Here is a 26,670-nt window from a genome sequence, read left to right as displayed (position 1 = left end):
GAATTTGAGTAAGCTCCGGGAATTGGTGATAGACAGGGGAGTCTGGTGTGCTGCAGTCCATGGGGTCGCAAGGAGTCGGACACGACTGAGCGACTGAACTGCACTGAGCATAGCCCCACCCTTCAGAACAAGACCCAGATTCCCCCACAGTCAGTCTTTCCCATCAGTAAACTTCCACAAGCCTCTTATCCTTATCCATCAGAGGGCAGACAGAATGAAAACCACAATCACAGAAAACTAACCAAATTGATCACATGGATCACAGTGTTGTCTAACTCAGTGAAACTATGAGCCATGCTGTATAGGGCCACCCAAGACAGTCAGGTCATGGTGGAGAGTTCTAGCAAAACGAGGACCGCTGGAGAAGGGAATGGCAAACCACTTCAGTATTCTTGTCTTGAGAACTACGTTATCGATATGAAAAGGCAAAAAGAGAGGACATTGAAAGATGAACTTCCCAGGTCAGTAGGTGCCCAATATGCTACTGGAGAAGAGTGGAGAAAAACTCCAGAAAGAATGAAGAGATGGAGCCAAAGCGAAAACAACATCCAGTTGTGGATGTGATTGGTGATGGAAGCAAAGTCCAATGCTGTAAAGAACAATAATGCATAGGAACCTGGAGTGTTAGATCCATGAATCAACGTAAATTGGAAGTGGTCAAACAGGAGATGGCAAGAGTGAAAATTGACATTTTAGGAATCAGTGAACCAAAATGGACCAGAATGGGTGAATTTAACTCAGATGACCATTATATCTACTACTGTGGGCAAGAATACCTTAAAAGAAATGGAGTAGCCCTCAGAGTCAACGAAAGAGTCTGAAATGCAGTACTTGGGTGCAATCTCAAGAATGACAGAATGATCTCTGTTCGTTTCCAAGGCAAACCATTCGGTATCATGGTAATCCAAGCCTATGCCCCAACCAGTAATGCTGAAGAACTGAAGATGAATGGTTCTATGAAGACCTACAAGACCTTTTAGAACTAACACCCCAAAAAGATGTCCTTTTCATTATAGGGGACTGGAATGCAAAAGTAGGAAGTCAAGAAACACCTGGAGTAACAGGCAGATTTGGCGTTGGAGTACAGAATGAAGCAGAGCAAAGGCTAATAGAGTTTTGCCAAGAGAAGGCACTGGTCATAGCAAACACCCTCTTCCAACAACACAAGAGAAGACTCTACACATGGACATCACCAGGTGGTCAACACCAAAATCAGATTGATTATATTCTTTGCAGCCAAAGATGGAGAAGCTCTATAGAGTCAGCAAAAACAAGACTGGGAGCTGACTGTGGCTCAGATCATGAACTCCTTATTGCCCAATTCAAACTTAAATTGAAGAAAGTGGGGAAAACCACTAGACCTAAATCAAATCCCTTATGATTATACAGTGGAAGTAAGAAATAGATTTAAGGGACTAGATCTGATAGAGTGCTGATGAACTATGGATGGAGGTTTGTGACATTGTACAGGAGACAGGGATCAAGACCATTCCCAAGAAAAAGAAATGCAAAAAGGCAAAATGACTGTCCGAGGAGGCCTTACAAAAGCTGTGAAAAGAAGAGAAGCAAAAAGCAAAGGAGAAAAGGAAAGATATAAGCATCTGAATGCAGAGTTCCAAAGAATAGCAAGGAGAGATACGAAAGCCTTCCTCAGCGATCAATGCAAAGAAATAGAGGAAAACAATAGAATGAGAAAGACTAGAGATCTCTTCAAGAAAATTAGAGATACCAAGGGAACATTTCATGCAAACATGGGCTCAATAAAGGACAGAAATGGTATGGACCTAACAGAAGCAGAAGATATTAAGAAGAGGTGGCAAGAATACACAGAAGAACTGTACAAAAAAGATCTTCACAACCCAGATAATCACAATGCTGTGATCTCTCACCTAGAGCCAGACATCCTGGAATGTGAAGTCAAGTGGGCCTTAGGAAGCATCACTACGAACAAAGCTAGTGGAGGTGATGGAATTCCAGTTGAGCTATTTCAAATCCTAAAAGATGATGCTGTGAAAGTGCTGCACTCAATATGTCAGCAAATTTGGAAAAGTCAGCAGTGGCCACAGGACTGGAAAAGGTGCGTTTTCATTCCAATCCTAAAGAAAGGCAATGCAAAGAATGTTCAAACTACCGCACCATTGCACTCATCTCACACACTCATAAAGTAATGCTCAAAATTCTCCAAGCCAGGCTTCAGCAATACGTGAACCGTGAACTTCCAGATGTTGAAGCTGGTTTTAGGAAAGGCAGAGGAACCAGAGATCAAATTGCCAACATTCTGTGGATCATTGAAAAAGCAAGAGAGTTCCAAAAAAACATCTATTTCTGCTTTATTGACTATGCCAAAGCCTTTGACTGTGTGGATCACAATAAACTGTTGAAAATTCTGAAAGAGATGGGCATACCAGACCACCTGACCTGCCTCTTGAGAAACCCGTATGCAGGTCAGGAAGCAACAGTTAGAACTGGACATGGAACAACAGACTGGTTCCAAATAGGAGAAGGAGTATGCCAAGGCTGTATATTGTCACCCTGCTTATTTAACTTATATGCAGAGTACATCATGAGAAATGCTGGGCTAGAAGAAGCACAAGCTGGAATTGAGATTGCCAGGAGAAATATCAATAACCTCAGATGTGCAGATGACACCACTCTTATGGCAGAAAGTGAAGAAGAACTAAAGAGCCTCTTGATGAAAGTGAAAGAGGAGAGTGAAAAAGTTGGCTTAAAGCTCAGCATTCAGAAAACTAAGATCATGGCATCCGGTCCCATCACTTCGTGGCAAATAGATGGGGAAACAGTTGAAACAGTGTCAGACTTTATTTTTGGGGGCTCCAAAATCACTGCAGATGGTGACTACAGTCATGAAATTAAAAGACGCTTGCTCCTTGGAAGGAAAGTTATGACCAACCTAGACAGCATATTAAAAAGCGGAGACATTACTTTGTCAACAAAGGTAGGTCTAGTCAAGGCTATGGTTTTTCCAGTAGTCATGTATGGATGTAAGAGTTGGACTGTAAAGAAAGCTGAGCACCAAAGAATTGATGCTTTTGAACTGTGGTGTTGGAAAAGACTCTTGAGAGTCCCTTGGACTGCAAGGAAATCCAACCAGTTCATCCTAAAGGAGATCAGTCCTGGGTGTTCATTGGAAGGACTGCTGTTTAAGCTGAAACTCCCAATACTTTGGCCACCTGATGCAAAGAGCTGACTCATTTGAAAAGACCCTGTTGCTGGGAAAGACTGAGGGCAGGAGGAGAAGGGGACAACGGAGGATGAGATGGTTGGATGGCACCACCAACTCAGTGGACATGAGTTTGGGTAAACTCTCGGAGCTGGTGATGGACAGGGAGGCCTGGCGTGCTGCAGTTTGTGGGGTTGCAAAGAGTCTGACACGACTGAGTTGCTGAACTGAACTGAACTGAACTATGGTGTCTCCTGCTGAAGATACCTGGGTGGTAAAAATCATACAAGGAGGAATTTCCTGGCAGTCTAATGGTTAGGACTGTGTTCTCACTGCCAAGGGCCACTGTTAAATACCTGGTAGGGAAAATAAGATCCCACAACTTCGTGGCATGGCTGGAAAAAAAAAAAATTACAGCAGGGAAGAAAAAAAAAAAGAAATCTTACTACTAGGGGCTTAGAAAAATGATAGTTGCTTGTTCTGCACCCTTGGTTAGCTGAATATACAGAGTTTGAATGAACTAAAGTGTTAAAAAAGATGGTTAAGCAATTATCTAAAGTAATGCTGTTCAGTATAGCTTTCGGAGATGATGGAAATATTTTATATTTGATACAATAGCCACTAGCTACTAGCCATATGAGGCATTGAGAACTTAAAATGTGGATAGTGCCTCTGAGGAACTGAATTTTTTTTTTTAGTTTTAATTCATGCAAATAGCCATGTGTGGTTTGTGTTTCTATAATGAGTAGCACAGATCTAGAACACTCTATAAAGTATGGTCCCTGGAGCGGGAGCGTCAGTATCAGGTAGGAACTTCTTAGCCATGCAAATATATGGGCCCCACCCCAGATCCTAAAAGATGATGCTGTGAAAGTGCTGTACTCAATATGCCAGCAAATTTGGAAAACACAGGAGTAGCCGCAGAACTGGAAAAGGTCAGTTTTCATTCCAATCCCAAAGAATGTTCAAACTATTGCACAGTTATACTCATCTCACACGCTAGGAAAGTAATGCTCAAAATTCTCCAAGCTAGGCTTTAGCAGTACGTGAAGCAAGAACTTCCAGATGTTCAAGGTGGGTTTAGAAGAGGCAGATGAACCATAGATCAAATGGCCAACATCCATTGGATCATAGAAAAAGCAAGACAGTTCCCAAAAAATATCTACTTCTGCTTCATTGACTACGATAAAGCCTTATCGACTGTGTGGATCGCAACAAACTGGAAAATTCTTCAAGAAATGGGAATACCAGACCACTGACCACTTTACCTGCCTCCTGAGAAATCTGTATGCAGGTCAAGAAGCTGCAGTTAGAACATGAAACAACAGACTGCTTTCAAACTGAGAAAGGAGTACATCAAGGCTGTATATTGTCACCCTGCTTATTTAACTTATGTGCAGAGTACATCGTGCTAAAAACCAGGCTGGATGAAGCAGAAGCTGGCATCCAGTCCCATCGCTTCATGACAAATAAATGGAGAAACAATGGAAACAGTGAGACTTTAGTTTCTTGGGCTCCAAAATCACTGCAGATGGTGACTGCAGCCATGAAATTAAAAGACACTTGCTCCTTGGAAGAAAAGCTATGACAAACCTAGGCAGCATATTAGAAAGCAGAGACATTACTTTGTTGACAAAGATCTGTCTAGTCAAAGCTATGGTTTTTCCAGTAGTCCTGCATAGGTGTGAGAGTTGGACCATAAAGAAAGCTGAGCGCCGAAGAATTGATGTTTTTGAACTGTGGTGTTGGAGAAGACTCTTGAGAGTCCTTTGGACTGCAAGGAGATCAAACCAGTCCATCCTAAAGGAAATCAGTCCTGAATATTCATTGTAAGGGCTGATGCTGAAGCTGAAGCTCCAATACTTTGGCCACATGATGTAAAGAGCTGACTTATTGGAAAAGACCTTGATGCTGGGAAAGATTGAAGGCAGGAAGAGCAGGGGACGACAGAGGATGAGATGGTTGGATGGCATCACTGACTGGATGGACATAAGTTTGAGCAAGCTTTGGGGGTTGTTGATGGACAGGGAAGCCTGGCGTGCTGCAGTCCATGGGGTCGCAAAGAGCCGGACATGAGTGAGAAACTGAACTGACCCCAGATCTGAATCAGAATCTTTGTGGGTGGGGCCCAGCAATCTAGTTCAATAGTTCCTCCTGGTGATTTTGATGCACACTAAAGTCTAGGAGCCACTGCACTATAAATTAAATTTTAAAATTTTTTAGTTTTTAAAATTAATTAATTTTAGTTGGAAGATAATTACTTTACAGTATCGTGATGGTTTTTGCCTTACATCGACATGGATCAGCCATGGGTGCATATATGTCGCCCCATCCTGATCCCTGCTCCCGCTAAATTAAATTCTGTTTTCTTTTAATTTCCTTGTTTTGTGGGAAAACAACAGAACCAAGATAACAATCCAAAAGGGGCAGACTTGGTATTGGGAGAATTGGCAGTGACCTTCCTGAAGAAAACATTTTTGAGGACTTGCTGATTATGAAGAGTAGATCTGTGGAAAAAGAGCAAGTTAGGGATAGTTAGCATGGGGAAAATACTACTAGGCTTTTTGGAAAAAAAACAAAAAAGCCCATTGTGAAATGAACACTTAGTGTTGCTCTTGAAATACAGGTTAGTCTTCATATTTGTAAAATGTGGAGTTAATACAGACAAGTCTCAATAGTATTAACATAATAAAGTTGAATTTAATGTTGATTGAAAAGAAAATTCTTTTGTTTTCAATTTTATTGTTTTAAATTTTTCTGAAGTGTTTAAACTGCTTTTGTGAATTTATAAGTACAATAACTGAACAAAATTGAATCTTTCTTTGCTGATTGATGATCTTTCAGTCTTAGAAACATCGTTCATTTTGAATTGTATAATATAAACATTATATGATAGTGAATTTAAAATAGACTCATCCCAGTAAATACTCTGGAATTTTGTTTGTTTACATGGAAGAATAACATGTGACTGTTAGGTATTTATTTTATTGGTCTTTAATAAATATTAAACCTCTTTATTGGCTTGTTTTCTTATATTATGACTCCTATAAAGTAATTTTTTATTGAGAGCCCACTGTTTAAGACTGTGCATTGCAGTAGATTTTAGGTTAGAAAAAGTGTAGGGATTTTCTGTTACTGGTTTATCTCTTTGATGCTAGATGGAATGAGATACCTTATAAAGCAAGGAGATTGGTGTAACCTACGTGATTTTTTATTCATTTCTTTAAAAAAAAATCTTGTTGACACTTGTTAAGGGTCAGGCACTGTGATACAATGGTGAACAAAACAGACTAGGTTTATGCCCTCTTGGGGTTTATATTCCTGACATAGAGACACAAAAATCCAAAACCAAAAAACATGTTCATCAACTTACTAGATGAACTTAGTTCGAGTTTTTGGTTGCAAATAACAGAAATAGATTCTAGTTACCTCAGGCAGAAAAAAGATTTTTCTGGAAGATATTGAGGAACTTGGAAAATTACCAGGAAGTCTGGAAAATAAGATGAGGCCCGGCGAAAGTGCTACTATAGGAACGTTGTGCTCTGGATGCCACCACTTGCTGGCTAAATGCTTAGTGCCACCATTACTGGCCCCTTCCACAAAACATAACCCACCTTGCTGCTGGACCCTTGGTCAGGGACATTGCTGCCACCCACTATACTGTCCACTGTGATGCAGCATAAAAACATCTTAACCAATGCTGTGTTTTTGTATTGTTCCTCAAGGTTCAAAATCCAGTCAAGAATATGAAGTTGACTATAAGAGAATGGAAAAGGGATTATCTGTCCCCTTTTGTCTTCTTATCAGGAGGCAGGGCTGCCTTCTGTCTAATTTGAGATTTTACTAAAATAGGATGCTTAGTAGCCAAATTGCAAATGACTGTCATAGAGACAAAATAATTTAACTATTGCAAATTGTCCAAGTGTAATGTAGGAAACAAAATGGGGACCAATATAGTGTCTGACAGAAGGAAACCTTTAAATGGAGGTAATTAGGAAAGGCCTCCTCAAGCAGGAGATATTTAGTTGAGAACAGATTCATGAACTGTCCCATTTTGTCTGAAACTGAGGAGGTTTGCAGGACATGGGACGTTCATTCTAAAAGTGAGAAAGTCCTGGATGAATTAAGGTGAGTTGATAAGGAACTATCAACTCCTTCCAATCCCAAAGAGAGGCAATGCCAAAGAATGTTGAAACAACTGCACAATTGTACTCATCTCACACACTAACAAAGTAATGCTCAAAATTTTCCAAGCTAGGCTTCAACAGTATGTGAACCAAGAACTTTAAGGTGTTCAAGCTAGATTTAGAAAAAGGAAGAGGAACCAGAGATCCAATGGCCAACATCCATTGAATCACAGAAAAAGCAAGAGAATTCCAGAAAAACATCTGCTTCATTGACTATGATAAAGCTTTTGACTGTGTGGATCACAACAAACTGTGGAAAATTCTTCAAGAGATGGGAATACTAAACCACCTTACCTGCCTCCTGACAAATCTATATTCAGGTCAAGAAGCAACCGTTAGAAGTAGACATGGAACAACAGACTGGTTCCAAATAGGAAAAGGAGTACATCAAGGCTGTATATTGTCATTCTGCTTGTTTAATTTATATGCAGAGTACATCATGCGAAATGCTGGACTGGATGAAGCGCAAGCTGGAATCAAGATTGGGAGAGAAATATCAATAACCTCAGGTATGCAGATGACACCACCCTAATGGCAGAAAGTAAAGAGGAACTAAAGAGCCTCTTGATGAAAGTGAAAGAGGAGAGTGAAAAAGCTGGCTTAAAACTCAACATTCAAAAAACGAAGATCATGGCCTCCAGTCCCATCACTTCATGGCAAATAGATGGGGAAACAGTGAGAGACTTTATTTCCTTGGGCTCCAAAATCACTGCAGGTGGTGACTACAGCCAGGAAATTAAAAGATGCTTGGTCTTTGGAAGAAAAGCTATGACCAACCAAGACAGCATATTAAAAAACAGAGATGTTACTTTGCCAATAAAGATCTCTGTAGTCAAAGTTATGGTTTTTCCAATAGTCATGTATGGGTTTGAGAGTTGGATCATAAAGAAAACTGAGCGCCGAAGAATTGATGCTTTTGATCTGTAGTGTTGGAGAAGGCTCTTGAGAATCCCTTGGACTGCAAGGAGATCAAACCAGTTCATCCTAAAGGAAATCAGTCCTGAATATTCATTGGAAGGACTGATGGTGACGCTGAAGTTCCAATACTTTGGCCACCTGATGTAAAGAACTGACTCATTGGAAAAGACCTTGATGCTAGGAAAGATTGAAGGCAGGAGGAGAAGGGGACGACAGAGGATGAGATGGTGGGATGGTATCACCAACTCGATGGAAATGAGTTTGAGCAAGCTCTGGGAGTTGTTGATGGACAGGGAAGCTTGGTGTGCTGCAGTTCATGGAGTTGCAAGTTCAGACACTACTGAGTGTCTGAACTGAACTGATAAGGAATTGTACATGACAGGAGTTGATAAGGATCCATACATAGCTAGTTTGTTTCATGACAAAGGAATCTTGTTAAGCGCCAAAGTCCCAAGGTGAAAAGATCTTGGTGTGTTTAAGGAGCTGAGAAACCAGTGTGAGTGAGGGAAAAAGTTGCCTGAGGTAGGAAAGGAGAGGTAGGTAGGAGACAAATTGTGTAGAGCCTCTAGGCTATGGCAAGTTTTTCAATTTTATTCTAAATAAATGCAGTGGGAAGTTATTGAAGGGTTTTAAGCAGGGTACTAGTATAATCTGATTTATGAAGACCACACTTGTTGCTGGAAGAGGAATGGGTAAGAGTTGCGGGAGGGGAGAGGAAGGAGTTGGAAGTAGGTACAAGTAGGAAGCAATTGCAACATTCCCAGGGAGAGTTATTGGTAGCTTGAACTAAGGTGGTGCCTGTGGGACAGAGAGAAGTGGATGAATTCAAAATACACTTTGGATATAGAATCAACAGGACCTGATGGGTTGGATATAGGCTATGAAGGAAGGATGGGTTAAGGATGACTCTAGATATATGAAGTTTGAAGTGTTTGGTTTCAAAGAAAACAGAAGCAAGCAGAAGAAAACTACCTTTTCTTGCCAAATATAGTAACCCATCTTCTCTGGTATTCATATGATCTGCCATTCCTCTTGTTACATGAAACAAAATGTCCTTGCTCAGATCTAAACTCAGCCATTTCAATTATTTACACTGCACGCTTTGCATTCGTTCATTCCATAATCATGGGGTTATAGTAGTGAACACAGCACAAGTCCCTGCTCTCGTGGAGTTTACATTCTAGTCAAGAGGTAATAGACAAATCCCGAATATATTTATAATTGGCTGATAGTAAAAATACTATTGTAAAAAATAAGTGGGGTAAGAAGAATGGAGAGTGCTTGGATTACAATGTGGTAGAATGGGAGTTGATATATATATATATATATATTTGGTTGCACTGCATGGCACGTGGAACTTTCCTAACTAAGAGTTGAACCTGTGCCCCTTGCAGTGGAAGCATGGAGTCTTAACCAGGGAAGTCTGGGAGTTGATCTTTTTGATAGGTTGCATAGGTTAGAGACTATCTCTCTGAGAGTGAGCAGACTTCTGAAGCAGCAATGGAGCCAAGCAGCTATCAGGAGAAATGAGTTCTTCCAGGCAGAAGGAAAAGAAAGTGAGTGCCTCTGAGATGGCAGAGTGCCTGGCATATTCATGGAAGAGCAAGAAAGCTGGAGCAGTGAGCACATGCAGAGTGGTAGATAAGGGCAGAAGGCAGGTAGCTAGACAGATCATATAGGGCCTTATGATCTATTGTAAAGACTTTGCAAAACCTCTGAGTCAGTTGGAAGCATCTCTTCTTGTTTGCTCCTACAGTACTTCTCTCTCTTCCTCTCTCCTATATTATCTATTTTCCTCTTTCTCTTAGATTAATAGTTGTCAATTTTTTTTTGTATCAGGATTCCTTTACCATCGTAATTATTGAGAACCCTTTGCCTATACCTGATCTTACAGGAAAAGCATCCCGACTTTCTCTATTGGGTATAATGTTAGCTGTAAGTTTCTTGAGATGTCCCTTACCAGGTGAGGAAGTTTCCTTCTTTCCCCTAGTTCGCTGAGATATTTCAGCAGGAACAAGTACCAGATTTTGTCACGTACTTCCTCTGTATCTACTGAGATGATCTTATGAGTTCTTTTTCTAACCTACTGATACTGGGAATTACATTTGTTGATCTTTGTTAAAACAACCTTACATTCCTTTGATTACTTAGTCATGATATATTATTCTTTTTATGTATTGTTGGATTTAATTTACTAAAATTTTGTTGAGAATTTTAGCATCCATGTTTGTGAGCAATATTGATCTTCATTTTTTTGTTTTCCTTATAATGTCTTTGGTATTGGTATCAGTGAAATGTCATCAGTTGGAAAGAATTCTCCCTTTTTCAGTTTTTTGAAAGAGTTTGTATAGGATTGGTTTTCTTTTTACAATGTTAGGCAGAATTCACCTGCGAAGGTGTCTGGACCTGAGTTTTTCTTTGAGAAGTTCTTTTTGTTTTTTTGTTTTTTAAGTTATTGTATTGTATTTTTTTTTTCTTTTTTTTTTTTTTTTTGTATTGTATTTTTTGTCCACGCTATATGGCTTGCAGAATCTTAGTTTCCCAACCAGGGATTGAACCTGCATCCCCTGCATTGGAAAGCGGATTATTAACCACTGGACCACCAGGAAAGCCCCTCTCTCGTTTTTCTATTCTCTACTTCGTTGAATATTTCCTTCCTCCTGCTTGGATTTAGTTATTTCTAGGTCATTAACTTGAATTCTTTCTTCTTTTTTTTTTATAGGTACTTACAGCTATAAATTTCATCTAATCACTGGTTTAGCTAATTTTTTACCCAAGTTTTTGTAATATCTTCATTCTTGTTCATCTCAAAATATTTTCTGATTTCTCTGGTGATCATTGTTGACCCATTGGTTATTTAGGAGTGTGTTAATTTCTACATTTGTGAATTTTCCAGATTTTTTTCTGTTATAAATTTCTAATTATTCTATTGTGTTCAAAGAACATACTTTATATCACTTAAATCCTTAAAATTTATTGAGGTTGTTTTTTTTTTTTAATATCCTAGTATCTAGTCTATCCTAGAGACTGTTCCATGTGTATTTGAGTAGAATGTGTATTTGAGAATACTGTTGTTGGGTACACTATTCTATAGTTGTCTATTAGATCTAGTTGGTTTATAGTATTACTTCAGTTTTCTTTTTTTTAATATTTATTTATTTTTGGTGGTGCTAGGTCTTCATTGTGCTGTGTGGGCTTCTCCTTGCGGTGGCTTGTGTTGTAGAGCACAGGCTCTAGGGTTCTTGGACTTCAATGGTTGTGGTACATGGACTTAGCTGCTATATGGCATGTGAAATCTTCCCCAAGACTTGCAGGTTTGTGAGATCAAACCTGTATCCACTGCATTGGCAGGCAGATTCTTAACCACTGGACAACCAGGGAAGTCCAGTATTGCTTCAGTTTTTTGAGCTTTCTAAAAATGAAACCATCCTAAATTCTGCCATCACTGGTTTTGCCATTCTCACCAGAGCATTTGTTGTTCCTACAGCCTAGAACACTTCCCCTGGGCAAACATGATTTTCTCCCTCATTTCAGTCTCATATCTCCACATTTGTCAGAAAGCCTTTCCCGACAAGCTTCTAACCACAATATTTTTCCTGTCTTTTATCCTTTTTTATTTTTCACTTATGGCACTTATCAGTATATGAAAGTACAAAGTATAATTATTTGTTTGTCTCTTCCACCCTCTTATTCACTGCTATGTTACCTGGTATGTACTTGAAAATTGTCTAAGAGGTATGTAAATATGAAAGTCTGGAAGTAAGAACAGAGGTATTGAGATAGAAATTTGGGGATCATCAGCATAGAGGGAAAATCTAAATTCATGGGTAGGAAAAAATCACTTAGAAAAAAGGCCAGATCCTAGCTCTGAATCCAACATCTATTAGAGGTTTGGTAGGTGGGGAAGCTTGACAAAGAAGACAGAATGAGTCAGAGAGGTAGAAGAATCACAGTTTTTTCAGTAAACGGTTGCCTATACGAGGACTAAACTCAGAAGCTAGGTAGTGCCACTGAAGCTAGAGAAGAAGGAAGTAGCTAAGTCAATGGAAGCCACTGTGTGATTCAGGATGATACAGGGCTAAAGAAGTGACTGTCTGATGTGACAGGAAGATTGTTGATAACCTTGATAAGAGCAGTAGTGTTACAGACAGAAGCCAAGTCTATGTGTGTTAAAGAGCATATAAGCTATGAGGAAATGGTTGCCTCTTCAGTTTATGAAATAATTATCCAGTTTAAAAATCTGTAAGTAGAACTGAGCTTTTCTTCTTTCTGGTCTTTTCAGTGCTTAAAAATTCCCAAATTTGGAAAGTGTTCATTAATTCCTTAAACAATGAAAGCCATTAGTTTGTAGATCTAAGACAGCTGCTCCTGGGATCTGCCCTCACCAGCTTCTGGACACTGGGAAACTCCTGACTAGCTAGACAAAGCTAAAGTATCATTATCATCATTCCTCTGTGACCTAGCACTTATACTCTTTGCCATAAGTTGCCATTTGTTTTTATATAAATGTATTGGAAATAATCTATCAAAGCAGTAATGGCTGTTTCTGTTTGTTGAAGTAGTTTTCTGTTAACCTTTATTTCTGGCTTCTTGTCCTTGGACTATATGAAATCCAAAGAAATGTTTACCACCCTCATTATTGCCATCATAATAGCTACCAAAAACCTAAAGCTTCAGTGCAGCAGAGTAGAGATTTGAGAAATAGACCCATGCATGTATGGTCAATTGGTAATAGACAAAGATACAAAAGCAATTAAATGCAGAAAGCATAGTCTTTTGAACAAATTATGCTGGAGCAATGGAAAATCCATGTGAAAAACAAAAACTTCAATCCATACTTCATATCACATATATAACTTTACACAAAATGGATCATGGGCCTAAACATAAGAGTGTAGAAAGCTGAAGAAAAAAACTGGAGAAGAATGCTTATGACCCTCTGTTAGGCAAAGATTTCTTAGATGTGATGCTAATAAATGGATGCATTTCACCTAGTAGATAGTTAATTCAAACTCTTTAAAATGAACTCTTTGCTTAATAATTACAGTGTGTTCTAGAGAGGTTCTTTTGGTTAAAGAAACAAAGATTGACTAAGGCCAGCAAATTTGATATTCTGATCTAGCTTCCTCCTGCATTCTTCTCAGGGCAAAACCAAAGTAGTATGAAGGGAAGTCATTCATGGAGGCTGGGTAGTCTGCTTCTCAGTTCTTTACCACATCTCCTCTACCACTATACCTTTGGTTCATCCATCCATTCATCATTGGTATCATGACCTTGACTGTATCTCTTGGCTTCTTCCTTTTAATAAAACTTTGACTTCTACTGCTGCCTAATTATTTTGACATTTTGCAAGTTCAACTCCCAGAGAGGGAACCTGATTGACCCAGATTATGTTTACATATTTTTGACCACTAAATAGGAGGGTTCAGTCAGCAATAAGGTCCAGTCACCAGTGGCTTGCAGTAGGATTGTGGAGACTATAAGTGTTGACTGGCAGGAGTCCAAGGGAAAAAGTAGGTATAGAATGTTGGTATATCAAATGTGATCTGTACCTTCAACTGGTACCATGAACAATCGAGTTTTCTTTAGACAGGACCATGGGTGTGGCAAATACTGTTGTGTAGATGTAGTTATTGTGTTGTTGTACAGTAAATTACTGATGTTCTTACTTTCTTCTCCCAGAAACCATTGACTATCAATATGTCTTCCAATTTTGACTCTCTTATGGTCTAGCCTGCTTCTAAATCAATCCATGGCAGTTAGTGAGATGAGTATATAAAGAAGGAAAACAGAGGATAAGAATCTTGGATAAGTTTAAAGTTGCTATCAGAGATCTTTTAAAATATCCCCCTGCATCTGGGTATATACACCCATATCATATCTTTCAAAGAGACAATTAGTCTGTCCTTCTGTACTTAGTCTAATCTTGGGTTAGCAGCTCCCATGGTATTTAATCCATTTTTTTTTTCCTGATAGGCTTCATAGTATCAATCCTATAATGGTCACCCTGATTTTTTTTAAAATTTATTTATTTTAGTTGGAGGCTAATTACTTTACAATATTGTAGTGGTTTTGCCATACATTGACATGAATCAGCCATGGGTGTGCGTATGTTCCCCATCCTGAACCCTCCTCCCACCTCCCTCCCCATCCCATCCCTCTGGGTCATCCCAGTGCACCAGTCCTGAGCACCTTGTCTCATGCATTGAGCCTGGACTGGCAATCTGTTTCACATATGATAATATACATGTTTCAGTGCTATTCTCTCAAATCATCCCACCCTCGCCTTCTCCCACAGAATCCAAAAGACTGTTCTATACATCTGTGTCTCTTTTGCTGTCTCGCATACAGGGTTATCATTACCATCTTTCTAAATTCCATATATATGTGTTAGTATACTGTATTGGTGTTTTTCTTTCTGGCTTACTTCACTCTGTATAATGGGCTCCAGTTTCATCCACCTCATTAGAACTGATTCAAATGTATTCTTTTTAATGGCGAGTAATATTCCATTGTGTATATGCACCACAGCTTTCTTATCCATTTGTTAGCTGATGGACATCTAGGTTGCTTCCATGTCCTGGCTATTATAAACCGTGCTGTGATGAACATTGGGGTACACGTGTCTCTTTCAATTCTGGTTTCTTCAGTGTGTATGCCTAGCTGTGGGACTGCTGGGTCGTATGGCAGTTCTGTTTCCAGTTTTTTAAGGAATCTCCACACTGTTCTCCATAGTGGCTGTACTAGTTTGCATTCCCACCAACAGTGTAAGAGGGTTCCCTTTTCTCCACACCCTCTCCAACATTTGTTTGTAGACTTTTGGATAGCAGCCATTCTGACCAGCGTGAAATGGTACCTCATTGTGGTTTTGATTTGGATTTCTCTGATAATGAGTGATGTTGAGCATCTTTTCATGTGTTTGTTAGCCATCTGTATGTCTTCTTTGGAGAACTGTCTGTTTAGTTCTTTGGCCCATTTTTTGATTGGGTCATTTATTTTTCTGGAATTGAGCTGCAGGAACTGCTTGAATATTTTTGAGATTAATTCTTTGTCAGTTGCTTTGTTTGCTATTATTTTATTCCACTCTGAAGGCTGTCTTTTCACCTTGCTTATAGTTTCCTTCGTTGTGCAAAAGCTTTTAAGTTTAATTAGGTGTCATTTGTTTATTTTTGCTTTTATTTCCATTACTCTGGGAGGTGGGTCATAGAGGATCCTGCTGTGATTTATGTCAGAGAGTGTTTTGCCTATGTTTTCCTCTAGGAGTTTTATAGTTTCTGGTCTTACATTTAGAGCTCTAATCCATTTTGAGTTTATTTTTGTGTATGGTGTTAGAAAGTGTTCTAGTTTCATTCTTTTACAAGTGGTTGACCAGTTTTCCCAGCACCACTTGTTAAAGAGATTGTCTTTTCTCCATTGGATATTCTTGCCTCCTTTGTCAAAGATAAGGTGTCCATAGGTGTGTGGATTTATCTCTGGGATTTCTATTTTGTTCCATTGATCTGTATTTCTGTCTTTGTACCAGTACCATACTGTCTTGATGACTGTGGCTTTGTAGTATAGCCTGAAGTCAGGCAGGTTGATTCCCCCAGTTCCATTCCTCTTTCTCAAGATTGCTTTGGCTATTCGAGGTTTTTTGTATTTCCATACAAATTGTGAAATTATTTGTTATAGTTCTCTGAAAAATACCATTGGTAGCTTGATAGGGATTTCATTGAATCTATAGATTGCTTTGGGTAGTATACTCATTTTCACTATATTGATCCAATCCATGAACATGGTATATTTCTCCATCTATTTGTGTTCTCTCTGATTTCTTTCAAAAGTGTTTTATAGTTTTCTATATATAGATCTTTTGTTTCTTTAGGTAGATATATGCCTAAGTATTTTATTCTTTTCATTGCAATGGTGAATGGAATTGTTTCCTTAATTTCCCTTTCTGTTTTCTCATTGTTAGTGTATAGGAATGCAAGGGATTTCTGTGTGTTAATTTTATATCCTGCAACTTTACTATATTCATTGATTAGCTCTAGTAATTTTCTGGTGGAGTCTTTAGGGTTTTCTATGTAGAGGATCATGTCATCTGCAAACTGAGAGTTTTACTTCTTTTCCAGTCTGCATTCCTTTTATTTCTTTTTCTGCTCTGATTGCTGTGACCAAAACTTCCAAAACTATATTGAATAGTAGTGGTGAGAGTGGGCACCCTTGTCTTGTTCCTGACTTTAGGGGAAATGCTTTCAATTTTTCACCATGGAGGATAATGTTTGCTATGGGTTTGTCATATATAGCTTTTATTATGTTGAGGTATGTTCCTTCTATTCCTGCTTTCTGGAGGGTTTTTATCATAAATGGATGTTGAATTTTGTCAAAGGCTTTCTCTGCATCTATTGAGATAATCATATGGTTTTTATCTTTCAATTTGTTAATGTGGTGTGTCACATTGATTGATTTGCGGATATTAAAGAATCCTTGCATCCCTGGGATAAAGCCCACTTGGTCATGATGTATGATCTTTTTAATATGTTGTTAGATTCTGTTTGCTGTTAAGGATTTTTGCATCTTTATTCATCAGTGATATTGACCTGTAGTTTTCTTTCTTTGTGGCATCTTTGGTTTTGGTATTAGGGTGACAGTGGCCTCATAGAATGAGCTTGGAAGTTTACTTTCCTCTGCAATTTTCTGGAAGAGTTTGAGTGGGATAGGTGTTATCTCTTCTCTAAATTTTTGGCAGAATTCAGCTGTGAAGCTGTCTGGTCCTGATCCTGATATTAGATTCTATTATTTCCTTTTCCCATTGCATGCTGCTTATTTTACTGTTTTTCTTCCCCCATTAACCTCTTTTAAGCCTGAATGATATTTTTCCTCTTTCACTCCACAGATTGGAAAAGAAAAAAATTTTTAGGTTTTCTTTTTTTCCCCTGAAGGAAGTTCCAAAAAGCAAGCTTGAATTTGCCTACATGGGAAACTATTTACAATACATTTACATTATATTAGGTATTATAAGCGGGCTTCCCAGGTGGCACAGTGGTAAAAAGTCCACCTGCCAATGCAGGAGATACAGGAGATGTGGCTTTGATCCCTGGGTCAGGAAGATCCCCTGGAGGAGGGCATGGCAATCCACTCCAGTATTCTTGCCTGGAAAATCCATGGACAGAGGAATCTGGCAGACTACAGTCCACGGGGTTGCAAAGAGTCAGACATGACTAAAGTGACTTAGCATGCATGCATGAGTGTGCGTGTACATGCACACACAGGCACACACAGATATTATAAGCAATCTGGAGATGATTTAAAATATACAAGAGGGAATTCCCTGGGTTAACCACTCTGCAGTTCAACTGCATGGGGCATAGGTTTGATCCTTGGTCAGGAAACTAAGATTTCACATGCTGTGCAGCATGGTCAATAAATAAATAAATAAAGTAAATGTACAGAAGGATGTTCATAGAGTATACTACATGATTTTAAATAAGGGACTTGAGGACCCCCAGATTTTGGTATCTGTAGGGGTCCTGGAACCAGCCTCTCACAGATACCTCACAGTTGTCTCAAGGGACAACTATATACTCTTGCTTCTTAGTATTTTTCACCCAGGCTAACTTTTTTGGCTTGTTATCTTCAGTTTTGTTGGGATTCTTAAATCTTGATAGTCAGGGTCTTAGGATCCCATAGAGAAGCTAACATATGACTGGAGGAATTAAGCTTGCATTTGCTTTTTTCTACAACTATTGGCATATATGATGATCAGGTTGAGAATTTGGCTGGAGTTAAAACATCTTAGGAGAGATGGAACATCATGGAGTTTGAGGAGAAGGTGTTAATGAGGAAGGGAAGACAGGTTCCTTACCTGGGGGCATTGTTTCTCAAACTTAAGTGTTTCTAGGAATCACCTGGGTATCTTGTTAGAGTGCAAATTTTAATTCATCAGGTTTGGGAGGAAGCCTAACATCTGGGATTCTGCATTTCTAACAACCTCCCAGGGGAGGTTCACAATGCTGGCCTGCAGATACACTTTAAGGAATAAGAACTTTGGGGTTTCATGTTTCCAAACAGCCACCTCTGAACCGGAGTTCCCTGTATCGCTCCTCATCATTGCCAGACAGCTTGAACAGTCCAAGTCTGAAGCAGGTGGTAAAATTCAAGGACAGCACAATACCAGATAAAGTAAAAAAGAATTTTTGTTCAAACCACAAAGAGCTCGGAAAGGTAAGAAACTTTTTTTTTCTTTTTTTTTGTCAGAAACTTTTTAAAAAGACAGTCTCTTTAATCTTTATCTCATCTTCTCCACCTTTCTGGGTTGGGGGTTGCTTTTGCATAGCTTTTGGCTGTGTACTTTTACTTTTATCTCCTCTTTCCATTTTCCTTTTCTACATCTGCACCCATATATAAAGTATTTAATAATGAATATGTTATATTATAATTTTGAAAATGATATCATTGTATTGTCTTCCCAACCACCTTTTTTAAGATCTGAGAGAATACAAGGGAACTCTGATTGAGAAGGACATTTATTGCTGTTTTATAGGCATTTGGACAGAGATAACATCATAGAGATGATGTTTTGGTTTGCTGGAAAGCAAATTCTGAAAAAACTTAGCCCTCATAAAACTTAAGTAAAAACTTAGCCCTCATCCTGTATCTCTCCTTTAAAAAGGAAATCTCAAAAAAAAAAAAAGAAATCTCAATACATTTGGCTATTTTATGAAATCAGTGTATGACATTATAGAAAAATAGAAAATTCAAAAAAGCAAAAAGAAGCCATTGCAAAATGTGCATAATCCCACAGGCCAGAGATAATTACTATTAATAATGTATAGCCTTTCAGACTTTTTTTAATGCAAATATGTTTTTTCTTTTATTAAAGAGGCATTACAAAGTACATGTTTTCTAACCTACTTAATGATGTCATATTTTCAAGTTAATGAAGTTAATTCACAGCTTACTTTTTGTTCCCTAATAGTAATTGATAATGTGTGGATATGATTTGTTTAACCAAGATCCTGTTATTGATCATTTAATTTATTAGTAATTTTTCTCTATTGTAAATATCCTTAATAGCCAAATCTTTCTACATATCTTTATTTTCTTAGTAAAACAAGTAGAATTATTAGATCAAAGAGTATGCATATTTTTAATGAATCTCCCAACACTCCTTCCATTCCTTGGTTTTTAAACCTTTAACATGAGGATTGGGGTGGGGGGAATCTTGTCTTAGGACTTAGGTCTAAAGAAAATGGTCTCCCTCTGTGACATCAACATGACTCAGATGCTGGAGGAAGATTCAAACCAGGGGCCTCTGATTGGTGATTTCTCCAAGGTAAGTGTGGTTACTCCAATCCTATATTTCATCCTATATTTTGGATCTGAATCTTATCTGCTTGCAGAGGACACTAAGTTTAATTAATATGTGTCTTCAGCAAGTACTCACTGATAACCTGAAGGTGCTGTAGTGGTAGATCTAGGCCCTAAGCCTTTCATGAGAAAGTATCCCTTATTCATTCTGGAAATATCTACAGAAGTGGAAAAAGTATGAGGCTTTCTTTTGTCTGTTTTTTGGTGGTGCCCTATGGCATGTGGAACCTTAGTTCCCTACCCAGGGGTCGAATCTGTGCCCCCTGCAGTGGAAGCAGAGTCTTAACCACTGGGCTGCCAGGAAGTCCCAAGTATGAGGCTTTCTACTTTTTTAAAAAACATATTTTAAAATCATATTTGGTGACTACAGAAGATAGAAAATGGAATCTACCCCAGATCTTACCACAGTATTATTGTTTTTGTTTTTGTTTTTTTTTTGGTGTATATTTTGGTGTCTATCTCTGTATGTTTTTTCACAGAGACACATGCATGTACACAAATACACTTTTTGTTTTTCCATGTTTGTTTTGAGGTTTTTATTCCATCTCCTTTGATATATCAGGAACATCTTTTCATGTCAATAAATAGTTCTTCATCATTTCATCACTTTTAATAACAGCACACTATTTCTTTTTTTTTTTTTTTTTGGCTGCCCATAATTTCCTGATAAACCCTTTCTTGTTATTTACTTCTACAATTTTTCTTTATGAACTGTACCAAGATGGACATATTTGTGGCTATATCTAAGAATTTTTAAGCATTCGTAATTAGCTCCTTAGGTTCAGTTCTTAGAAATGGAATCGTTGCATATGCACATTGAGACCATTGATTTCTGAAGGCATCTGGGGTTTTAAATGTCATTTGGATAGGACAATATATGGGTCATGATTTCAAATTTGGGTATAGAGAACTTGCCGTTTTTTTAGCTTTTGGGTATTTCTAGGTATGTGCACTGCCAACCGTGTCAGGGAAACACCAAGATCTGAAGTACGTCAACCCAGAAACAGTAAGCAGATTTCTGGAGATGGTAACTGGTTACATAAGCTGCCATCTGGTCTGTTCTGTCCCTAAAATCCCCACTTCCATTTGTATTTCTTTCACTTTGTTCACTCATGTGGGCTCTGTATTCAGCTGAAGCTATGTTAAAAGACTCATTTATATGTCATCTTTGTTTGTAATTAAGCAAATGATATATAATTGTTACATAAGAAAGGAAGGAGGAAGGGGAAGGGTGAAAAGCAAAAATCACCTGATTAGGCTGGCCTTACATCCTGGTTTACATGTTGCAATTCCATTTATGCCTATTACTGGATATTATTAATAGTGCTGTCTATCACTCTCAAAAGTATTCTAGTTTGTGCAATAATTATTTTGTCAGTTTACCCATTGGTCTCACCATCAGAGATAAGCACTAATCATACTTTCCTTATGGCCTTACAGATTTTACGCTGGTATAATAAGTTTTATAAAAATAGTATCATAATAAGCATGTAATTTTGTAGTTAGCTTAATAAGTCATTGTAAACATCTTTCTGTATTATTAAAAAAAATCTATATTATCCCTTTGATGGCTATGTAATATTCTGTTATACTGATAATATATAACTTTTTAAACTAAACTTCTTTTGTTGAGTATTTATTTATAATATTTTGATACTCTAAAGCAATGGTGAGATCAACATTATTGTGCCCTATCTTTATGTACTTCTGTTTACTTAAGATGCTAGAAAAGAAGTTGCTAAAAATGTAATTACATTTATTTATTTTTTTATAAGTATTTACAAAGTTTCCTCTGGAAAGTTTGAGCCAATTTATATAACCACACATAGCTTAAGTTTCTTCCTCTGGATATCAACCGTTTCCTTCAATATCCCTTTTGAGAAACTCGCTTTCTAGTCTTCCAGTAGAGGGTGGGGAATCATTTTTCATTTCTTCTTGTAAAATTGAGACAGCTGCTACCTGTGCCCTTACAGAAATCCTTGGGTGTCTTCTCAGAGATTGATTGTAGCCGTGTCTTCCTCCAAATAAGTAGCTTGAATGTTCTCCCTTGTGTCCTGGCAGTACTGACTGTTTTGGTTCTCCAAAGGGCTATTTCCTGTTTTATTCTCTTACTTGCGGAGGGTTGGTGGGGGGCGGTTGCACCATTGCCATGTTTCAAATATAGGGGGACTTTGGAGGCTGGGCATACAGTGGGATCCTGAGTGACTAAAAGGAGTACATATCAGGAACTGAGTGACTGGCTCTTCTCTCCCTCCGAAGAGGCAGGGTATTCAGTCATAGTTTCTGTACAGGTGGCTGCCTTGCTATTGGGGGAGTTCCAGGGTCTGATTGAGAAGTTTTATATCATTGATTGCCGCTATCCATATGAGTACCTGGGAGGACACATTCAGGTAAGGTTATATTGAGGACTTAGCAGGGGAGGACCTGGAGATACTGCTTGTTAAGAAGTCTAGACAAAGGGTCCTGCGACCTCTGGAACCAGGGCAGACATTATACATTTGGAACACATCAAGGTTGTCAGTCCTCATTCCTATTGTAATTCTGTGAACCTTGAGCAATTTACTTTCCCTTTCCCTCCTAGACCAATCTGCCTCTTTCCTATAGGAGCCAAAAGCTCCTACCTGGACATAAAAACATTAATCCAGGGACTGAGCAGCACTTTGCAGACACTTAATGCTTACAGACATTTCTCACAATAATCCCTACACTTCAGGCAGTTCCATTCTATAAATGTTTATTGAGCACCTAATATATAACCAAGCTCCATGCTGGGCCCTGGGGATAGATACAGGTAGATTTCCACTCTGAAAGTACTTAATAGTGTAGTCTTCCTGAACTAAATATTTCAAGATGGTATTCCAGTTATTTCTAAGTGTTGGCCCTGTTCTCTCACCTTTAAGGAAATACTTAATAAAATTATTTTACAGGGAGCATTAAACTTGCACAGTCAAGAAGAACTATATAACTTCTTTCTGAAGAAACCCATTGTCCCTTTGGATATCCAGAAAAGAATAATCATTGTGTTCCATTGTGAATTCTCCTCTGAGAGGGGTCCCCGAATGTGAGTGTCTACATGAGGAGGGGGTGTGGAGAGGGTGATGGATCTTGAGTTTGGACTTACAGTCAAGGAACCTTCCCAGCCCAGTTTAGACAGAAACTGAATGAATGAATGATTTCCACTGTAGTTTAAAGAATGTTAAGGAGGTGGAAGGAAGGAGTTTCTACAATTTAAAGGTTTGAAGTAGTGAAGGAAAAAGGATTTGGAGTTAGGTACCAATGGAGAAAAGGAGAAAGAGAGGTGCTACTTGCACCTTGTTTTGCAAAAATAAGATCTGGAGCTCCTTTTGAGAGTTAGCAAAAGTCTCTTCTTCCTCCCCTTCCCCAGTGAATGACCCATGGAATCCTGAACTTGCTTTTTTCCCATCCCACCCATCTGGATTTTCTCTAAAGGTGCCGTTCTCTGAGAGAAGAGGACAGGACTCTGAACCAGTATCCTGCACTGTACTATCCAGAGCTGTACATCCTCAAAGGGGGCTACAGAGACTTCTTTCCAGAATATATGGTAAATCTTGCATGGGGCATGTGGGGCAATGGGGGAGCCCAGACTTGGGGCCAACTTTAACATGCAGCTCCCAGGGCCTGCAAAGCCCTCTGAGAAGAAAGTGCTGTTCCTTCTAAGCCATTCCCTGCAGCATCTCTGTTATACCTCGTGGGCAGACTGTAGGCATCAAGAGGATTCCTTACTCTGTCCCTTGCCTTTCAGGAGCTGTGTGAACCACAGAGCTATTGCCCGATGCATCACCAGGACCATAAGGCTGAGCTGCTGAGGTGTCGAAACCAGAACAAAGCATGGGAAGGAGAGCGACAGCTGCAGGAACAGATTGCCTTACTGGTGAAGGATGTGAGCCCATGATATCAGGTCACCTACTGGCTGCCTGGGACTCACCAAAAGGCACTGTAGAAACCCTGAGCAGAAAGAGGCCATCTTCTGTGCAGCCTTTTTTCATTCTAAGATGTTAAAAGATGTCAGTAAACCAACAGGCTGCCAAACTAAAGAAATCCCAGGCATGGGGATTGGTTACGTTTTAGTAGAGCTGTTGGCTAGTAAGAAAGTCCTCGAGCTAGTTCTCCAAGGTTGGAGCCTTGGGTTGCGTGGAGATTTATGTTGCTTCAGGGGGCTGTTGCATTCCTCTTCCTAACTACTCGCGTCTTCTCAGAGGTCAGCCAGATCTTTCTCCTGGGCTTCTGGCTATACAAGAGAGAGTTGAGAGAGTTGTCCATCTTCTTTCTCTGAATTTTCCTTGTTTGTCTCCCTCTCTCTTCTTTTTTTAAAAATGGAAATATAAACATTGATGAATGAGAAAAACTCCTAGAAGATGTATATAAGGAAGTAATCACCACATTTAAATTCCTTCAGACAAAGATGTAGCCATCTCTATTCATAGCTGAGGCCAAAGTGCTTTTCTCCAGACCATGGTTCTCAAAGTTTGGGCCCTGGTCCATCAGCATTATCTGAACTTTGCTTGAAATGCAGGTTTTCACAGCCCACTCCAGACCTACTAAATTGGAATGTCTGAGGTTAGGGCCCAGAAATCTGGGTTTTAAAAATCTCCCTTTCAGGTGATTGTGATGCATGTCAAGGCTTGAGAACTACAGCTCTGGAGTTAAAGAAAACCTTTTAAATGGAATTCTTCAGCAGTATTCCAAACTTTCCTTTCCTACACCATTCCATGGTATGAATTGCTTAAAAGTGTGCCCCAGACTCAATTCTTTGTGGTATCAAGACTCAGAAAACCAAAATAATTGCCTTTTTGTAAGACCAAGTGATAGGTCTGAGTTGTATTCCAAAGGTTCCTTATCTTCACCCTTAATAGAATTTTAAAAATATTTATTTATTTATTTTTGGCTGCACTGGACCTTTGCTGATGCTCGGGCTTTCTTCTAGTTACAGAGAGTGGGGGCAGTGTGTGGAGGGGGCTACTCTCTAGTTGTGGTGCTTCTCATTGCAGTGGCTTCTCATTGGAGAGTACAGGGTCAGTATTTGTGGCGCATTAGGCCCAGTTGCCCTGCAGCATGTGGAGTCTCTTGGACCAGGGACTGAAACTGTCCCCTGCACTGGCAGGCAGATTCTCAACCACTGGACCACCAGGAAAGTCTGCATCAGAGTTTTGACTTTTCCCATTTTCCGAATTTTTTTTTTTGCGCTCCACTTCATGTTTCACAGAGACAGATTTAGGATGGTTGGAAGTAGAGATCTGTGCCATACGAAGATAAGAATGAAAGAAAAGGAAAGCACCAAGCAAGATCAGTTAGACTTCAGAAAGATATTTAATTTAATTAATCAATTAAAAAAAAATTTGTCCACGCCATCTGGCATGTGATATCTTAGTTCCCCAACCAGGGATTGAACTTGCACTCACAGAAAGATATTTTAAGTTACATTCTTCAGCATTACCCCAGGCTTTCCTCTTTTAGAGCTCTTTAAGGTGAGTAGGTTTTTGTCTGTGTAGTAAGGTACAGCCCTACTTGGCCTGGATGGCAGTGGAATTGCACATTGTCATTCTATGGCATTAACCTGGTAAGTAGTCACAGCTCAGGACTAGAAATGGACAAAAGGCTGTGAAGCCTAGCCTGAGATAGAATGGAGACAAAAATGACACCTTCCCAGATCTGGATGGAGCAGGGAGACTTTTTAAAAAGTGAGTGGGAGGGAAGAGTGTGCCCGAGTGACTGAACTGATTTTTGCAAGGCTCAAGAACACTTTTCTCCCAGAGTGCTGCATGCTTGCCTCACAGCAGAGGGCACTGCTGTATTCTCTAAGGCAGCTGCTGCAGCCTGCAGTCTCCACTCCTAGCTTGAACCTGCCTGTCCTGAGCCCTTGAGTTCTGAGCTCAGAAGGGCTGAGGGAAAATGGAGAGAAGAGCTTCAATAGGTGCAGACAGCTGAAGGAAAGATGCTGTTCTTTTGTCCCACTCCACACACTTCCTCACAACAGGTAGGAGCTTAGTCGCCTGAGCAGGAAACTGCTTGAAGCACCTCCACTTCCAAATGTGAGGATGGGTCCCCGACTCACTGCCTACCCTAGTGAGTCATTTCCTGTAATTCTTTCCAGAAAGGGAGAGCAAGCCCCTACCTGGGAAAAGACTGGTGCACAAGTATTCACATCTCAGTGATCCTAAATGGAAGTTCCAAGTTGTAAAACATAAAACTAGGGCTTAATCAGCTATCTACTTTGTGGAAAATTATATTTGCCTAAAAGGCCACATTTTCCCATATAGTTTCTTGTAATATCTTCCCACTGTATAGGTACCATGTCACGTGATTCATGTTATTTTTAGGAACAATAATAATAGTAGCTAACAACCTTTCAGCTGTTTACTGCTTGCAAGTAAACATTTACTCATTTTATATAAATAAACTAATTTTCACAACAATCCTGTGAGGCAAGTAAGTAGTCACTATTATACATGTATACATTTATCCCAATAAAGAAGTTGAGGAACAGAGAGACTGTGTAACTTGTTTAAAGTCCCACAGCTAATGAATGGCGGAGTTGGGATATGAACCCAGGCAGCATGGCTCCAGAGTCTGTAATGCTAATGGATTTTTCTGTTACTAAATCCTCATCGATGGAATGATGTATCTTTCTAAATTGGCATTGTATTAGGTGTTAAATGTGTAAGTGCCTCAGTTATAGGTTCTTGAGAAGTCAGGGCCAGAGGATTGCTTCAGCTTGGGAACTGAAGCTAAGGGCAGATACTAAGACCCCAATCCAGAAATCTTTGCATGAGGCTATGAAGGGGTTAGCTCTGTGCTGGTGTCCTTGTACTGACTGGTATTCATTCAGCAGGAAGTCAGGTGATGAAGAATGGAAACCTTTTGGTCTGAAAACACTTCTGGTTGCAATCTCAGCCCCAGTACCTAGCTGACCTCTGCTACAGAAAGGGAAGCATTTCCCTTTCCTTACCAGCCATATGTAAAGTGAGAGGCATGGAGGATCTTCTTTCCCCATTCAGTTCAGACAAATGTGAGGGA

The 26,670-nt window shown here is 39.3% G+C and overlaps 1 protein-coding gene across 3 annotated transcripts in view; it reads left to right on the top strand.

Annotated features, from left to right (window-relative positions):
• The window catches only part of CDC25C (cell division cycle 25C), a 35,347-nt gene extending 11,024 nt beyond the window's left edge, over positions 1-24,323 (top strand). For 2 of the 3 annotated variants that reach the window (XM_043912878.1, XM_043912880.1), the window contains 7 exons: positions 18,337-18,489; positions 19,499-19,600; positions 20,579-20,641; positions 21,927-22,025; positions 22,563-22,696; positions 23,086-23,197; positions 23,399-24,323. In XM_043912878.1, coding sequence (XP_043768813.1) covers positions 18,337-18,489; positions 19,499-19,600; positions 20,579-20,641; positions 21,927-22,025; positions 22,563-22,696; positions 23,086-23,197; positions 23,399-23,548 — 813 coding nt within the window. In that variant the 3' untranslated portion in view covers positions 23,549-24,323. The remainder of the gene's footprint in view (positions 1-18,336; positions 18,490-19,498; positions 19,601-20,578; positions 20,642-21,926; positions 22,026-22,562; positions 22,697-23,085; positions 23,198-23,398) is intronic. The other variant, XM_043912879.1, reaches the window with a different exon arrangement.
• The last annotated feature ends 2,347 nt before the right edge of the window (positions 24,324-26,670 follow it).

The sequence above is a fragment of the Cervus elaphus genome, chromosome 9 (genome assembly GCF_910594005.1).
Source record: "Cervus elaphus chromosome 9, mCerEla1.1, whole genome shotgun sequence".
NCBI classification, from domain to species: Eukaryota; Metazoa; Chordata; class Mammalia; order Artiodactyla; family Cervidae; genus Cervus; species Cervus elaphus.
The sequence above is the reverse complement of the archived record's forward strand: the minus strand, read 5'-3'. Positions and strand labels throughout refer to the sequence as shown.